This window comes from Elephas maximus, chromosome 22 (genome assembly GCF_024166365.1).
Source record: "Elephas maximus indicus isolate mEleMax1 chromosome 22, mEleMax1 primary haplotype, whole genome shotgun sequence".
In the NCBI taxonomy this organism is placed as follows: Eukaryota; Metazoa; Chordata; class Mammalia; order Proboscidea; family Elephantidae; genus Elephas; species Elephas maximus.
This window is the reverse complement of record NC_064840.1, coordinates 69261660-69281315: the sequence shown is the minus strand read 5'-3', so window position 1 is coordinate 69281315 and position 19656 is coordinate 69261660. Positions and strand designations below refer to the sequence as shown.

At 35.4% G+C, this 19656-nt stretch overlaps 1 protein-coding gene across 1 annotated transcript in view; it reads right to left on the bottom strand.

Moving 5' to 3' along the window:
• Window positions 1-887: 887 nt before the first annotated feature.
• Window positions 888-19656, bottom strand: part of PURG (purine rich element binding protein G) — a 40515-nt gene continuing 21746 nt past the window's right edge. The window contains exon 3 of the mRNA XM_049866738.1: window positions 888-3085. Within this exon, the coding sequence (XP_049722695.1) occupies window positions 2948-3085 (138 nt within the window). The 3' untranslated portion in view covers window positions 888-2947. The remainder of the gene's footprint in view (window positions 3086-19656) is intronic.

Genomic DNA, 19656 nt, shown 5'->3' with positions numbered 1-19656 from the left:
TGAACTAACAAAACTGAGTTTCTAAATACACAAAACTGACGGTCAACCCTTGGAGTCCTTTTTACATTCATTAGCGAGTCTTTCACGATAGCAAACACTATGCTTTGCAAGAACAAGCTTTATCTACAACTCAAGGAATATAAAAGGCTCATCTGGGATACTGTGTAGTGCTGCACTCACTGCATTCAGTGGCTTATTCAGTCTTACGGGCTATCTATCACTTACTTGTTTTTGTGTGAATTGTATTGCTTTTTAGTTATTTTCTAGGAGACATCTCACCCCCCAAGCATAAAATGGGAGGTAAGAAAAGTAGCTTTAGTCCAACTGTGAATTCAGTATGCACCTGTTTCAAGATTTTTTAAAAGAATTCATGAAGACAAGTTTGAAATTATATAGATTTGCTCTTTTTTCTTTCAAATTAAAAGCAATTCCCATAAGAATTAGTTCCTGAAGATGTATGAGGGTACATAAATTTTATGTCAAAGGATGTTCCTCAACAGAGAACATCTGAATCTCTTTTGAAATTGCTTTTATACAAAGACCTACAAGACGATAGATACTGTGAGCATATAATAAGTTGCTGCCTTTTCTTTCCCTTGGAAATTATTGTTTTAGGGAAAGAAAAGACAACAGCTTGCCAAAATAATGCTGATAAAAGTGTGAAGACAGATATAATTGTGTATCTTTTTCAAAACTTAAAGTGAAGGCTTCACTTAAAGAAGGAGAGACTACATTATTTTCACAAATGAACCAAACTTTCAAAGTGCACTCATTTTATTTAGGTCTGTATAAGAAACAATTTCATACAGAATAAGCTAATAGAAAAATGTTGTGAGAATAATTTTTTAGATGGGAAAAATATTACGAACGATAATACATAAGTCTGGTTGACTGTGGGAGTAAAAATTAGAGATGTTTTCATGTAGATTAAAAAGATTTCTCTTTCCAAAAAGCAAGTCATTTATTCTCTCATCCTTCCATAAAATTAGAATGAGTTTTTCTTCTCACAGGCGAGATATCTCCACAGGAATGAAGTTCTTCTAAAATGTTCATAGACTCTTTTGTTCATTAAAGAAAACCTGGAATTATTTTGCAGCATGTTTATTATTCACTAGTTTTCACAAAATGAAATGCTGTAAAAGTAGTTACAAAAATATATAGTAGAAGTATCTTTGGGAAAACCAGTTGCCACTGAGTAGACCCTGACTCCTGGCGACAGCACATGTGTCAGAGTAAAACTGGGCTCCACAGGATTTTCAATGGCTGACCTTTTTTTTTTTTTCCCCAAGGACTTTTGGGGAAACTTTGAAGAAACAAAGGCGCCTCTGGGTGGACTTGAACCTCCAACCTTTTAGTTAGCAGCCAAGTGTGTTAACTGTTTACACCGTCCGGGGACTCCACCTTTGGGGAGTGGCTGTCATTTTTTGTCATTTAGTAAATTCTGCATTCATTCAAGATAGTCGCAAAGAATCAAGCCCAGTGTTCTCACTGGCTCTATTCTCCAGACGTCATTTTCGGGTAGCAGAATTTAGGCAATATTTAATAACTACTCGAGGTAATTACCGTACTTAAGCTCTTTATATAATAAAGCATCATTGGAATTTATGAATGTCATTTCAGGGACGCATTAGATTGGGGTTCCATCAACTATTTTAAGATAAATGTTTGCTATTCCAGGGGCTTTACTAAATGACACTTTGGACTTTATTTTTTTATAATTTAAAGTTACCCATGATCAAGCAAAACACTAAGTTTGGAATACAATTTTTTTTGCACACGGCCTCAATACTGACTTTATCTCTGCCTTAGGAGAAACAGACCTTTGCTCTCACGAAGACATTAGCACCTTCGCTTGTCCCAATGCTGCAATTCTTAGTGCAGATGCTCAAAAGTCCAACAAAGCAGTTGCATGAGCTTTCCTATATGATGTCAGCTTCTCCCAAAAAACTCCAGCTTAAATGTTTTTGTCACTATTTTCATACATATGGAGTGGAACTTACACTTAAATTGTCAGTATACAGGTCCAGTTTTTATAGATCCCACTTAAACAAACTTGATTTTAGAAGCCAGGTCAACTGGATTTAAATTCCTAAAGATACCACAAATTTTGGGGGCACAAATAACTAAATAAATACATGATACAATATGAGGGCCCACTGCAAGTGAGCTGCTTTCTGAAAAATAATTAAGAATCCAAAGTAATCACACATATAAACCAGTTTATTAGATTGTCAGTGATACTTTGAGACAAATTCAAGTGATTTTATTTTACTTCATATAAACAGAGGATGGGAGGAACGTTTTAAACTTCAAGCTTCGTTTAGCATGTATGCAGTTAGCATCCACGAGAGCACCATTGGGTATGGAAGAATTAGCACCACAGAATTTTAGGACCTAACTGTTAACATGCATCAATGAGAAACTTGGAACGTGAAAACTGAAGTAGTACATGATATGGTCTATTATAAACAATACAAGGCAATTTATGATTTGTTTTTATACAGTACAATACAACCACCAATCAATGAGAACCTTTTAAATACAATACAGGACAAAAAACACCTTGTACCCTGTTAACACTAAAGCAGTCACAGATTTAAAAAAATGTTTCCTGTAAGAGGCAGTGGGTTGAAATGATCCACCCGTCCTCAATTTTTAAATTCAGAGTTATATAGTTACATGATCTCTTAAGAAAGTATTTTCAAATCTTTCTGTTTCTCGACCTCAAAGCTGACAAATGGCAGTTTGAAAACTGAAAGGTTTGATTAATTAAAAAAGAGAACAAAGACCTGATAGAATCCAGTGTGGTGGAAGGTATTCCACACCAAGTCAGTTTGCAAATGGGGCCAGTGGCATTGATACTTGTCTTCCCTTCTGTGGAGGAATGTCAAGTACAGAAACCTTGCATTCGTGATGAACTTTGGTTCATTTCTTTCACCGAATGTCTTTATTCTGGAGTGTGACATAAGAGACTTATCCCTGATTCCTCAACCATGTTTGTGGTGTCATGGGGCTGTTCCTTATGCTCGATTTGACAACAGTGAAAAGGGTTGATATTCTCTCTGGATTTAGGGCAAATTGTGAGCTAAAGAAAAAATATTAATTTAAATTTAGCAAATATGAAATTTTAAAGGGGTTTTACTATTTTCACAGTTCTATACAAACCCATGATTCCCATCATTGAAAACCTTTCTGTTAGAAAGCATGTAACAAACCCTCAATTTTAAGTTATGTATAGTCCAATTTTGGCATATTAGAAGATACTGTCTAAGAAATGTACAATAAAAATAGATAGATACAGGTATATTCAGATCTCAATGCACTGATGCCGAGGAAAATGCAGTTTTACTCACCAAGAGAAGAATATACCTTGAAGCATCTATGCAAACACATGGATCAACCATGTATCTGCCCAGCTTCTAATTCTGGAATAGTGATAACAGGGTCCTTTAGGAAAAAGTACTCAATTACAGTACAGCAGCAATTTTATGTTATCTATATTTAACAGCAAAACATTTTTTGAAAATAGAATCAGTACTATACGGTAAGTTGACAATTAGTTCACCATTTCTATACTCGTAATACATGCGTTTATTCGTTTCCCCCGGTTTTTAAAAATCCCGCTAGGACCAACATCTTTCAGAACAACAATCTAACATTAAACAAAACGTTCTAAGGAAAATATTTAGCATCACATAGATATGAGAAAAGTCAGTTTTACTCAGCACCACAAAATACTCGATAGGTCTACATTTAGGATTGTTCATGCCATGACGGTAACACACCTTTGGGTTAATATATTTTACTTTAAAAAGAAAACAAAGAAACAAACCACAGGATTGACAGGGGGTTTGTCTTAATCTCTCCCTGATGGGGGCAGACTTCTGACAAACTTGACAACCTTCCTGTGTGATGACGACTGTGCTGTGAAGCCGCATTCGCGTTTAGTAAAGCATCTAGACCTACCGACGGAAAAACATTCACCTTAAAGGATTAAAGATAGTAAGTTAAATTACAGAAAATTTTTTTTTTTTAAAAAAAGAACTACCCTCAAACAGAAAAGAAAACAAAGTTTGTTCACTGTGAAATAGTCTTCTGCTGAAAAACATTATTGGATAAAAGTTAGCTTATCCTTATAAATGTTAGAAAGCGATATGAATGTTAATTTCAGTGCTGAACCCAAAAGTGATTTTAAAAAATTGTCCTATGCTTTTTCTGTTGAATCGAATTCACTGTATACATCAATTACTAGTTTTCTGAAGAGCAAACAGCTAGACATATCAGCACACCCACTGTGTTGATTTAAATTTGAGAGTTCACTGAGCATGACTGACTTGAACACAGAAGAAGGAAAACTGTCTTCTTAACGTTTTAGGGCTACGTGAAAATCTGAACTAAAACAAAATTGAATCATGATGGACTAGCTTAATAATTTTGATTGCCCTTAGGTTTGATCAACATTTCAAGACAAGGCAGTGCCAACTAAAAATAAGATTAAAAAAAATGATAACTGTCTAAAAATTGTTACCACCACAAAAAGCCTTCAAATTTTACATTTTTTTCAGCTTCAAATGATCGCACAGTATTTAGACTAACAGTTTTGCTATTATCACAGACACTTCTGTCACTCTAGTTTTATTTCTGTATTGTTTATTGTTTAGGTCATGTAACACAATTTTATGTTAAGTTAAAATAGGTTGAATTGTTACATTATACTACAAGAGGCTTTAGAAACAAACATAAGTGGGATAAGTTTAGAAAAGGATAAAGAACATTTTAAGGGATTTTAGACAAATTCTGTACAGACAAAGTTCTAGTTCAAGGTAATAAAGTGCCTTCTTTTCCAGGTTAATTTTTCACGAAAATATTTTAAGGCTTTATAACAAACTCAACAGCATCAGAAGTTGTCAGTACATGGGGTTCTATAATCATCTAGCATTCTTTTGTGGGTCTTATTTCATTTAACCTTTCAATTCATATCAAGTAATTTTTAATAATTAGCAGTTTAAAATTACAACTTCGAACTGTAAATTCTGAATTCATTTTGTAGGAAAAGAGAAAGATGTATCATGTCTAAATGCCGTGATCTGTGTACATAAGACTCACACGTTGCCTGTGAAAAATCTATTTCATGCCATAATGTACAGCACCCAATGCCCCTCAAAAAACTCAACAGAGTGTTTAATCCTATGGCAACTATAGGGCCCCCATTTCATTCATTCATATAGTCTGTTGTCTTCACATTAAAATGATTGTGCAGCCTTAAATGAGACCGGCTAGAGAAAATCTAAAGTGAATCTTCAGATATAGGCACAATGAATATCTTTTATTGCAACATTTTATGCATAATCTGCATTGATGCCAGCATCTTATGTTAAAGCATTTATGTTAGTTTTTGTTTTGCTTCTATAACCCATGGGTATATCACAGTAAAACACTGGTAACCACCTAACAGAAGTGTATACATCCATAATAGCCAGAACCACACAGAGTTCTGCTTCTTTTAAGCCTTGCCATTTCTCTTTGGGGAACATGGGTATGTTTTCAGCACACCTGTGTGCTTGGTTGTCTTGGCAGCTCTGGATTTTAGGATGAATCATGACTCTATGGATATGAACTACTCAATTGATTATAACTAATAAAAATTACTTGAAATGTCTGAATATTGTTTTTTCAGGGATTTAGTTATTTTTTTCAGAAAATTACTGTCATAAATTAACTGGTCATGATACCTCAAATGCTTTTCTGATTACCACTGGACTAATCTAAAATATTCCTTAAAATAAAGCTTTTTGAGGTTAAGATGGAGGAAGAAGCTAAAACTTATTGCAAAGAATGGCTTAATACAAATGCTCTACATAACTAGGACAAAAAAAAAAGGAATTCCTAGTAGAAAAAAGTGCTAACCTGGGTTTGGTTTCAAATCTAAAGCCTAGTAAGAGTAATTCCTGGGAATTTAAAATAAAATTAAAATAGTATAAACCTTTATAATTGCACATTCCTTTACCAAAGTGCCACAAGTTACCAAATATTTTCCTAAAATGTACACACAGTGCTACTTTTTGAAATCTAAGTACATATATAGTTTTACCTTTTTCATATTAGATCAGTACAGCTTTACAAACTTAACACAAATATAACCAGGAAGATGAATTACAACTTCCTAAAATAGTATAGCTTTTTTTTTTTTTCTTTAAATAACTCTTAAGAACCTTGGTCATTATGAAGGTTCAAATCCAAGTATAGTCAAAGCATTCCCGTAACACCTGGAAGTATCATTTGAGTTTGTTTAGGCAAATTTTATGAATACTCTGCCATGCAATGGATAGAAGTCATAAGGTTCTTTAAAAAAACAAAAAACGTTAGTTTAATTATCCTGACTGTACGGAATACTTGATAGGCTCTTCAGTCACTGAAGCAACGATAAATGTTATAACCAAGTTTTGAAAGCAGTATTAAGCACTGAGGTTTCTAACCTTAACTCTTCACTTCTAGTAAGTATTGCAAAAACGTCTGATGCATGGGTTATTAATTTTCATGCTTCTATCTATTCTAGATAGGAACACTAAATGGAAATGTATACCAATAACATAAGGACTAAAGTCATTAGGAGATCAAAGCACTGATACACGGAACAAATAATAAGCAACTGTATGGAAGTTCTCCATATTATTGAATTTTGTAAACCAGGGTAAGACAATAAAAAAGGTCTCTTTATTATATAATAATCATATTAATATATATTATTCAAATAAATAGAATGTATATTTATTTTGAATATTTTTGTTGTTTCTGCATGTGATGAAGTTAAACTAGAGAGTTGCTTCATTATAAACTGAGACAAAAAAAAAAAAAGATACCATTCAGAGGAAAGAGAGAACGTGAGATCGTGATTCTCAGCTATAGGTCTTATACCACTGGTTAAACACTGGTGTAGTATCCCATTTAATATGGGGAAAATACTGATAAAAACATAATAAGAGTGCTAATGTTAAAATGAAGATTAGTTCATAGCCACAGAACATTAAATGACTCTCAAAAAAAGGACCTTTTCCTCTTTCTACAGTTTGAGAATTTCAGTCTTGGGTATAAGAATGACAATATAAAAGCACATGAAAGAAATACTGCATTTGGTAAATTCCTCACCGTTTGGGGTTGTAGAATAGGATGTAAACTGGTATCCTAGTCCTCTGAGAGAATTAATATGCTTTTAAAACATAAGTAAAATGAAAAAGGATCAGGCATAATAAATCACTGATGAGAACGCGTACACAATATACAGATGGGTTAATCCTATTTAATGTAATGAACCTTCTCATAGTTTCTGAGTATGAGAAAATAATTTTTTGTTAGTAAACAATAATCTTGGATGGTTTCAGCATTTAAATGTTTTTAGAGAAATACTTCAAATAAACATTGAAATGGAGAAGATTCTTAAGAGAAGCTGCAGACTTGTATGGAAACTCCAAACTATATGGGATAGTTCAACTATATTAAGCTCATGTAATACCCGCCAAAAATACAAAGTTCCACAATCTCTCTCACTTATACACACAGATTTTTTTTTGACTTTGCAAAAGCTAGGCAATTGTATTCATCCTTGGTAGCTGGGTAGCAGTCACATAGTGTGGACATAAACACTGAATATACCTATGAGAACTGCTCCTACTATATTATTTTTTCTATTAATCAGCTTTTTTATGGCAGTTTTCATTTCCAAAAATGCCTTACAACTAGTTATAATCACCATCTCTCATTGTATCACTATGAAGAAAGCGGAACTGATAAATTGCCACTGCAGTGGTGAAGCTACGTAGGGTTTGTAAAGTTCCTGGGTAATGTCACTGCTCTATGGACAGTTACCTAGCATTACTCATCATTGTGTAAGCTGTATCATATGCTTCCTGGGGTCAAAGAGGGTCTTCTTGTCTGTTGTATATCCAGAGCCTAACAGAGTGTTTAGCTCACACGGACATTAAATAAATATCTGTTGATTTAATGAATGAGAAAGGAGACCGAGAAAACAGAACAAACAACCTCAACATTATCCCCCTGAGTCCCAATCCTGGAAAGCTGTGCTGGCCCACTTTTGCCTCTCCACCAAACTAGGTTAGTAGTCATGCCTACCCATTGTTGTCCAGTCAAGTCTGACTCACAGTGACCCTATAGGACAGAGCAGAGCTACCCTGATAGGGTCTGTAGTAAGTGGTTGGTGGATTCAAACTGCTGACCTTTTGGTTAGCAGCCAAGCTCTTAACTACTTTGCCACCAGGGATCCAGGGTAGTAGTACTCACTCTTAAATCTCTACAGTAAAGGCCTTATCTTAGGTGTTCTTCAGAGTACCAACGACATGATTGGCAGTTATCCGAACTACACCTAAAACTTTGAATTAATCATCTTTCCTTCTGTCAATAATTTAAACTTGTGCTTCTGCATTCAATAGACTATTTTTTTCTTAAGCTAATTTAGGCAAATCAATCAAGGAAATAATCATCACAGCTGCCATTATTAGCATGAATATGGAGAATATCAGAATGGAAAGGGAAGACAGTTACATATATACAGCAAAGGGGATCACTGGGGACTAGGTTCTTCGATTTTCTGGAAATTAGGGCAAGAACACTAAGACCCTTGAAAAGAGAGTGATTTTATTGAACTAGATGAATGCTGAGGAGTTGGACTAGATGACATCTAAAGTCTTTTCTAGCTCTAAAATTCTATAGGGTGCTAACTGGTTTCTTCTCTGGTAAGAGCGGCAATATGTTGAGTATTCAAAGTATATTTTATTTAAAGAAAAAAAGGATAGTTAAATTTGAAAAGTTTGATGTTTTGGCATTCTCTCTAATAACTGCATTAAATGTATTTTTTAAAAATCAGCATTATTCTGTCTGTTACAACAGTAGCATGTAAAGCCTTCTAAATTCTGAATAAATCTACTTAAAAGTACATCAATATAATGTGGATATTATAATTTCTTATACTGTCAGCAAAACTACAGGTAAGGAGCTTGTTCATATATTCTCATTGCTTGACATGAGCTTGTCCTTTAAAGAATTAAAAAACAAAAAACAAACTGTTGCCGTTGATTCAAATCTTATCAATTAAGCAGAATTCAAGGCCTCATTTCCAATTTCAAAGAAAGGAAGGAGAAAATATTTCTTGTAAAAAATTAGAGTTGCAGTGTTAAATTACATCAGCGGGAAAAACAAATCGTTTTGTTACGTTTGAATCTCTAATTTAAATTGTACGTGTTCATAAAAAGCACTATTACTGTTCAACATTTTGACTAAGACACAACAAAAATATCATTAATTCTAAAACTCGGAAGCAAAAACCTAATTATTATTTAATAAAACCATGAATACGTGGATGGAGGAAAGATCATTTACTATCAGCTTTTTCTTCTACTAAACTAGGACTTTCCAAGTCCTTCAAGCAGAGCGTGCTCACTGACAAAGCTGATTTATAATTCTTGATTTCACAACCCAAGGCCTCTTTAATTTATCCTTCTAGCATTAAACTGATAATCATTACTCATACTCAATTGGGAATGACGGCTATATCCTCATTTTTCTGTTCACCAACAAACATTATTGACAGTTAATTAAAATTAATCATTGCAACTAAAATGATGATGAACTATTTAGTGAATTCACACATACTGCTCAAAAGCAGTTACCAGCCTTTATAGTTTGTAATCTACATCCTTGAGGGCTTAGTCTGACAGAACTGCAAGTCCTCGTTACAGATTAAATGACACTAATGACAGTCTTCTGGCGATCCAAATGTGACCATCTTTTTTAAGAGTAATAAGATTTAGGCAAAATTCTACACTAAAGTAAGTCACGTTAAAAGAAAGTTCTATTTTAGTCTTTTTTGGAAGTATCATAATGAAATGTGAAGTGGTAAAATAATCTAGGAACCCTAAGGAGAAAAGTAAGCATGGAGGAAAAAAGGAAGGTGTGTGCATTTAGGGGTAGACAGAAAGGTGAAAAGAAATGGACACAAGTGGAAGAGAGAGATTTAGAGGAGGGGAATAATCTGAAATTTTATTAGTATTTTCTCAGTAATCTGGCTAAGCTGCATATTTCATTTGAGTTTCTTTTCCCATAGAACTGATATGAGCACTGTATGGCTATTCCTTCCCTTGCTAAATAGCTGTATAAACATCGAAAACGATGTACTTACTAACTTCCCACTAAAGTTAAGAAAGTGCCTGTTGTGTATGTTGTTAGCATGGGACTTGGTGTTCTGGGATATCTTCACCTTCCTGCAGCTCCTTATTGTAGAGCCTTGAGGGTGGAGATGGTAAGTATGGAAATACTCAAGCCTCTTTTATTTAGTTATGTCAAAATTCAACCTCTTTTTTGGTAAGAATAGTAAAAATTCACCCTTTTGATCTCTTGGTACATGATTTATTATGGCTTCTTATAATCACAGTGTATAATCTTTGCTTAAATTTATTACTGTTCCCCAGAATCTCAAAGAATCTTCACTTAAAATGGCAAAATTTAGTTAAGTTTAATTGGGAATTTCAGAAACACAAAAAATCTGGATATTGCTCTCATTGTATGTATTCTACTTTGATTTATATAATCTTTGCTAGGAATTACGGATCAAAGGGAATTCCTGATAATAAAGCTGAGCCCATAAAGTTTATGTTATATAATTTTAAAAGTGCATAAAAGCTACCATGACATCTTCACGTGGACAAACAACAAAGCATTACTTTCAGTGTGTTTTGATAATAGAGATACTATAACAAATACCTCCTCACCTGCAATTATTTTTCATATTTACTTTCTGAAGTTAAAGGAGAACCATAAGGTGAAGGAAACAATAGTTCTATGGCCACTAATTGTTCAAGTGTACTTGCCCAGTATCTCTCTGTTGTTTGCAGCATAATTTAGAGTATCCCGAAAGAGTACCTCTTAATGCATATGACATTACACTAACTAAGGTGGGGGAACTGTTTGCAGGTTAGGAGTACTGACATTTAGTATTAATATTAGAGGTTATTTTGCTCCCCTGTATTTCTACTACAGGTTGTTTCCTACCACGATTATAAGCATAGTTACGTGGCAATAAAGAAACTCAGGGACCAAAAAAGCCAAACCCATCACCGTCAAGTGGATTCCAACTCATAGTGACACTACAGGACAGAGCAGAACTGCCCCATAGGGTTTCCAGGAACAGCTGCTGCATTCGAAATGCCAACGTTTTGGTTAGCAGCTGAGCTCTTAACCACTGCGCCACCTTATTTTGTTCTTTTTTTTAACGTGCCATCAGCAATGAAAAGAAACTACCAATATCTATTGGTAAACCCAACAAACTGGATGATTTCAAAATGATTAAGTTGAGTAAAAGAAGCCAAATACAAAACAAACAAAAAAATTGCTTCATTTATATGAAATTCCAGAATAGACAAAAGTAACTTGTAACAGAACTCAGATCAGTGGTTGCTTTTAGAAGTCAGGATGGGGGTAGAAGCTGGGTGTTGACTGGGAAGGGGTACAAGGAAACTTTCTGGAATGACAGAAATGTTGTGTCTTGATAGTCATCAAAGCTACCTGAACGGTATACTTCAGATCTGAACATTTCACTGTGTGTAAATTATACCTTAATAAAAAATGTTTAAAAGCATTCCTGCTACACACAATATTTTTGCTGAAGCAGAAGAAGCTGGCTGGCATTTTTTTCACTTCAAAACTTCTCCCTTTAAACTGTCCCACAGATACCAATATGACCTAGAATGGGATCCATGACTAATATTCCGAGGAAGACAGGGATTTTATATCAGGGATACTGAACCAAAATAAGTTTCTTTTATGGACGATAGTAATCAAATGCTACTTAAAAGTGATCATGGCAGTATGGCCTTCAATCTTCTTTGGTTCCCTCAGGAGGAGTGAATACTGGCGTAGTAGTACGTAACTAGTGTAGAAAGCAGACTGATTAACTTAAAACATTTAAGTGGAAAGGAAACAAGATTTTACCTTATGGTATTCGGTGTATAAACAATCGTATATATGGTATGTCACATTTTTAAACCAAATTTTTTGAATGCCAGTGGTTGAGCCTAATGTATAATGATTACCTCACCACTTCAATCTAAAGGGCCACAAGTATTTATCAGCTTTAAAGAGGCTACATTCAGAGTCAAAATAGCCAGTGAATTCTCAATTTCCAATGGAAATAACCTTGGTATATTACCAGACAATTCCAACAATAAGCGAGAAAACTCCATTGGTTTTGAGAACAAAATAGTAATATCCTGAATGGAATTTATCCGTAAGTGATGCCAAGGACTCATCTGCAACATTAAAACTGTTATCACAAGCAAGCCAGACAATTACTTTTGCAGTTTATTTCTTTTTGTAACCCAATTCAAACCCATCGAAGGCTTATACTGTCCCAAATCCATGTATGTCAAACAAAGACATCCAAAATATTAATTTTGCTACTCATTATCATCTTCACTTGAGATGAGAAGGAAAAAAAATGAAAAACATAAGCAATTTCCCTAGAACAATGCTTGGCCCATGGGAGGAACTCAGTATTTGTTGAATAAATGAATGAATGCTCTCATTTCCCTTGAATCACCGTTTCTTACCTCATATACTGTCTTGGTACTCTACATTATGAATTTCTTATGATTAAAGGAGAAAAACAAAGGTACATACTTAGTTTAAAAAAAAAAAAAAGCAGTGATCTGAAATCCCTAAGCCACGTCGTTATTACTGCTACTCCTATTGCTAAGATAAAAATCACTTAAAAATAAACTGGCACAATTGTAGAATAACCACCACCACTACCAAGGGCTAAAGTGTACATCGACTTTTAAAAGCTACTCTCTTTACAGCCAAAATGACTCACAAACATGTATAGTCATAATCTTGTAATAGTTTCAACTTTAAAATAAATAGGTGAGAAAACTCTTCTAATTGAGAGAAGACAACGGTAATATTCTCAATGAATCACACATGCTGTCTCCCACTGATTGTGAAGCAAAGTAATAGAGAACAAGGCATCGGAGAGTGAAAGAACCACTGAATAAATGATTTTGAATAAGTCATAAAACATCATCAGTACTTCTCGTACCTGCTATAAAATGAGTGTGTTATATTGCCACAAAGACTCCAGGCAAAAAAAAAAAAAAAAATGTATTAATGGTAGATTTTGACAAAATCTTAGGTTGAGTCCCTATGGGTACCTATGCCAATCCCAGGGCATAGATTTGCGTAATCCTTTAGTTCTGGAGCAACTGGTTCCCAAATCATGCAGACTGCCTCGTCATCATCTTTAAAAAACAGAAACTGGAAACAAAGCAATTCTGACTTCCTCCAGTAATTAAAACTATGTTTTGATATTTCCAAATCTGTGGACAGTGTACTCATTTTCATGGTGTCCTTTGATAAGCAGAAAGTTTTCATTCTGATGAAGTCCAATTTACAATTTTTTTATTGTTTCTGTTTCCTGTCCAAAACAGTTTTGCTCCCCCAATTGTGCACTTTCATATTTGATTGAAGACAGCTTCAAGAGCTTGTAACTGGGGCAGCTTCCCCGCCACTGCTATACCTGAGAGTTCCTGTGGTAAGGGAAGTCTCCCTTCCAACCGTGCACAATTTTTAAAATACATTCTAGGGAACCATCCTTTTTATGGGTTCAGAAGAATTAGTAATGACTTTAATTAATTAATGTTTATTAAATGCTCATTATGTGACAAACTTTGCTAACAAGCTTCATGTACCTTATATGACACTGAATTTTCTTTGAGAGAATTCTGGTTGCTGGTGGACTCTAGGAGGGCAAGGAGTCGTATCTATTTTGTTATTGCTTCAACCCTTGCACCTTGAAGATTGTCCAGCAACAGTGGGTGATCAGTAAGTATTAGTTTGTGGAACGAATGCTCACAACTCTAAAGTTAGGTACTTTGCCCAATAAGTGACAGAATTCAAACTTGAGCTCAGGGCTGGCTGACACCAAAGTCTATGCTATTTACTACTCTTTACCAGGCCACTTACACTGCCTGAGCACTCTGTGGGGACCTGTTACTAAAAATACAGCTGGAATTACTGCATTGCTTAACGGGGTAGAAGAAATGCATTAAAATTATTGTTGTTTTATTCCTCTTACAGCAAAAAGCAAATATGGAGCTTCTACTAAGCTTCTCCCTAACGTGGAACTTCTATTAAGCTCCTCCTCAACGGGGAATTTCTATTAAGCTCCTCCTCAACGTGGAACTTCCATTAAGCTCCTCCCAAACGTGGACCTTCTACTAAGCTCCTCCCAAATGTGGAACTTCTACTAAGCTCCTTCCAAACATGGAGCTTCTACTAAGCTCCTCCCAAACATGGAACTTCTATTAAGGTCCTCCCAAACGTGGAACTTCTATTAAGCGCCTCCCAAACATGAACTTCTATTAAGCTCCTCCCAAAAGTGGTGCTTCTATTAAGCTCCTCCTTGATAATTCTAGGCATACCAATCCAACTTTGTGCAGATGGAGCCAACATGAAACTTTTATGGCCACAGAGACTAATGGACAGATAAATTGAATCTGCATGTATTAATTTAGAATTTTGCTTTCTAATTCCTCAGTGATGCTATAAAACTATAGTTAACAGTTAATGTCAGGGAAGCGATGCCATTTATTTAATGGAATTTCCTAGGTAACAGAGCTTGAGCCACAATGCTTTTAATCCTATTGAAATATTTCTAATACCTATTATCTTTATTTTCAGCTGTAATAAATACAACATAATGTATATGATTAAACTCTGTGTGTGTGAAAAAGAATATTGCAGCACTCTAGAGTTGTCAGAAACCCTGCTGGTGTAGTGGTTAAGTGCTACTGCTGCCAACCAAGAGGTCAGCAGTTCGAATCCACCAGATGCTCCTTGGAAACTCTATGTGGCAGTTCTACCCTGCCCTATTGGGTCGCTATGAGTTGGAATTGACTCGGCGGCAGTGGAATTGGATCTAGAGTTGTCATTGTTAACTACTACCCTGTAATGACGTAAATGAAGACGTGGGTTTTTGAGTTACTGTGATAAAACCTTGGAACATCCCTTTCAAACAGGTTTTTGAAAAAGCTTGCGTCCAACTTTTTAATGTGGTCATTCATCTCTTTTTCATAAGAGTGTGGGGAAAGCATTCACAAGTTGATTTTTAATTAAGTTAATGGATCTTACTATGTAAATCAAGTAGTTTTATCTCTTAAATTCTCTAAACAATAATTTTTTTTGGTTTCTCTCTTAAATTCTCCAAGTAACAATTTTTTTAAGGGCTCCTCTGCAATGCAGATGTCATGACAAGGCTGTTGTAACAGGACAGGAAGGGATCTGTATTCTTGTCTTCACGATCAAGTTCTGGAAGTTTAGCTAATGTGGGAAGTCCATGCAGTGAGACTAAAGAATAGAGGGTCAAAGCCTCAAGAACTAGAAGGCAAAGAGGCTAACGTAGAGGGTTAGAATCTAGGCAGGTGGTTTGTGTACACATATAAGCACCAAAATGCTGACCTGGTAAGTTTTCTGACTGGGCCAGAATCGACAGTAAATCTATTACAGGTTTAAGCCTAAAGGTGTGATGAAAACAGGGAAGTACCTACAATCCATTTGTAAAAACTATTTAAATTAGCCAAAAAAATGCATTTACTTCTGACAAACTTTTATTTTAATTTTACCATTTAATATATCTATAGTGTTACTGGAAACCTTGGTGGTTTAGTGGTTAAGAGTTATGTCTGCTCACCAAAAGGTCAGCGGTTTGAACCCACCAGGCTCTCCTTGTGCTCTGTGGGGTAGTTCTGCTCTGTTCTAGAGGGTCGCTATGAGTCAGAACTGACTCGATGACAATGGGTTTGGGTTGGGTTTTATAGTGTTACTATGCAGGCTTCCACGAATAGTCACCTCATTATAAACCCTGGTATTTTACTTGGTAGCTAAGTGATCCACAGCAAATCTTTTAGCCTGTTGGGCCTTGGTTTTCTCCATTTGTTATGCGCGGGTAGTGAAAACTGAACTAAACTTACCTGAGTATTTTCATCAGTACGAAATGGTGTACAACATGTAAAAGAAATTGGAAAACTAAAATCATATCTAAATTACTATACTGTGAAATTCTATATTTTTTACACCTAATCAGAAAATATTTCAGAATTAATAACCAGTTATGGGAAAGCTTTCAGGAAAAATGTATCTTTTATCCCCTTAATTAACTGAATTTATGTTAATAGTGCTTCGTTACAATGCCTCTACAATAAAAATCATTACAACTGCTGATTTACTAGCAGAACCAGGGTAGAACTGAGCTTATTTCATTTGGCTGAGACACTGGTGAGATATTCACCATAGCTGAGAATGTTGATGGATTTTTGTAAACCCAGGCAGAGGGAGAGTAAAATAAAACTTCAGTGAGGATGAATATAAAAGCCTAATGGGGAGAAGGCAAATATGTGATATTTATACCACTACTCCTTAACTTCCTCACTGGCTCCCCAACTCAACCTGCATGCACACAGCAGAAATCACAGCAGCCTTTTACGATGAGCCTGGATGGGAATTCACAATCATCTCCAACCTAGGGCTCAGGAAGTCATTACCATTTGAACACAGTGGGCACCTGAGATGAAAGAGAATTGTTATTTTCATTCTAGGACATCAATAGAGATTTGGAAGGAGGAACACAGAATTTATGTTTCAAATAGTATTATCGTATTTCTCTAAATATGCATCAATGGGATATATTTTGAACAGTAACTATCAGAATATAGATAACCAATCATATTTAAAGGATAAACAGTTAAAGGGAAAATAACATACAGCATTTTGTAACAGACAGCTTCAAACACACTTCTCATATATACCAACACACTGCCTGGCATGTGGCAGGTGCTCAAACGACTATCTGTTGAATAAAAAATGCCAGTTTGATTAGGCTCCAAAAGCTGCTCTGAATCAAATAATTTTAGACATGGCACACCTACAGCTAATGGCAGTGAAATGCTTGTCTTTGGTAGATTGTTGTATCACTAGGCCCTAGCGCAGGCCTGACACAGAGCTGCCACTCACCTCCGTTTGATGAACAGGAGGAGGGCATCATTTATCTACTAAGCAAGCTAAAGAATATTTCTGAAGTAAAATTTAGGATGTACAGGAAACAAAAATCCCATATTCTACTACACCCTAATAACTAGCGAGCCAATTTTTGAAATAAAAATTACATAGTATTTCTTGTCAGGTTTTAAAATCATCACTTTCATTACCACTTGTTGCCAATTTGATTCGTCCATTACATCCTGTGATTCTGACACAACAAGGTTTCAAAGGCTAACAGGAAGGGCCGTGATTAAGTGAAGAGAGATGATTTCAGTAATCGGCACAGTTTTATGTGTAAAAGAGAACACAAAAAGGGCAAGAACAGGCTGCTTTTAAACTTAAATTCAAGTTCAGTAGACAGGGCATTTATATGGGAGACTAAGTGTAAAATATAGACTTATTCAAATTTTAGGCTGTGTGTCTAAACATCTTTGGAAACTGGAGGAATTACCTATTTCAAGATTTGCTCTACATGGTCAAAAGATGTCTTACTGATAAGACATAATTACATGGTACGATAAAAAATGGAACTGGGCAAGCTAGACAGAAAGAGCACGCTGCAACATTGTTAAAAAGAAAAGAAAAAAAAAAAAAAAGAACTAAATTTGAAGGGTACCAAGAAGGAAAGGATGGTTAATAAATGTCAGATGAAACAAAGAGGAGCTAGAGAAAAATGAGAAAACGCCACAGAAGGAAGTCAAAGGTAACTTTAAGAGCAGTTTCACGGACTCCAGGGATACAGAAATTGAAAGGGTTCTTGGAAAGAGATCATTTACTCTGACCCAATCTCCTCAATTTATGGATAAGCAAGCTGGGGCCAACAGAGGTTAAATGACTAGCCTGAAGCCCAGCTAGGAAGCACAGAGCCAGAGCTTCTCACTGCTAAGACAGTGCCTTTATCTATCTATATACCACACTGCTGGACGTGGGAGCAACGTTGAGCCTGTAAGGACTCTGAATTCCATGAATGCTTGAAAGAACAGTCCAAATAATATGCAACTAATTTTTTGGCTTTATTAATTATAGCACAGACAATAATTTAGCATTCACATTTATTTCACCTAGAAGGTACTTTGTAACAAATTTTCTAATGTCCTATTTAGAATTGATTTACGGAAAATCTAGCTTAAGAATCAAGTTCTGTGTTCACTTAAGATTAATTTTTCCACATAAAATATAAACATTTTCCACCAAATACAGACTTTATGTAATATGTCTCAAGTCAGATGCAAATCATTTTAATGAAAAATACTGCCTGAAACACAACTTGGTATATCATCAAATGTAATATTTGGGTCTTTTAAAAAAAAATGAGCCAAGCAATAAATGGTGATTAACAAACCAAATTGCACAGTAGCCTAATACCCAATACAAAACAAAAATCCAAACCCCACTGCCATCGAGTCAGTTCCAACTCCTAGTGACCCTACAGGACAGAGTGGAACTGTCCCATAGGGTTTCCAAGGCTGTAATCTTTAGGGAAGCAGATTGGCACATATTTCCCCTGCAGAGCAGCTGGTGGGTTCAAAGCTTTGACCTTTTATTCACAGCTGAGCGCTTTAACCACCATGCCACCAGGGCTCCTTAACCTCATACCCAAAGGCTCTCTTAAATAGGCATACAGTTAAGTAATGCTTGAAGAACTATAATTAAGCTAAATTTAGCTAATCTAAATCCTAGAGGCATCCTTCATTCTAAGTAAATTTGATATTATAAGTGATAAAGTAGGTAAGTATTGATCAAATAAAGGCTCAGAACTTCGGGAATTTTCAGACTGGAGTTCACTATATTAGACAAAAGTCCCTACTGGCAAAAACTATCAGAGCTTAGCTTATGTTAGAAACTACAAACGGCGGGGAGGTTAGGTTGCGGGTGCTGGTAGTGTGTGCAGAGAGAACTGCACTAAACGCATTTCTGTGACTTGGGGAGGATAACAGTGAGCAAAGAAGACAGTTGTTCTTACATAGTGAGAGGAACACTGCAAGGAAAAAAAGTAATTTCTTAAGTATGTTACTGAACCAGTTGCACAGCTCCTTCGCTGAATCTTTTCAACTTAAAAATTTTCTTTTCTCTTATGGGAAAACATTTATAATTTTATAATGGAAACCAAAGGAGAAATGAGAATCAGTTTTATAAAGACTTTTTTTCAAGAAAGCATTACTGATATCCCAGCAGATCATTAAAGAAAAACCAGGGTATTACAAAAACCACAAGATTATTAAAAAATTTTCTAAATAGTACTTATCTGAAAAAAATCATAAGACAGTGTTGCTATTATAAATTCTTAAATTCATAAAATGAATAATCAGTTATCATTAATACATGTTATCCAAGATTCACCATCAACTAGGCTTCATGTTAGTTTCAAGAAAATTTAGGCCATAGTGCCCAGCTACCACCACCGACCGCTCTGACAGGGATCACAATAGAGGATCCCATACAGAGCTGGAGAAAAATGTAGAAAAAACTCTAACTCAGAAAAAAAGACCAGATTTACTGGCCTGACAGGGACTACAGAAACCCTGATAGTATGGCCCCCAGACACCTTTTTAGCTCAGT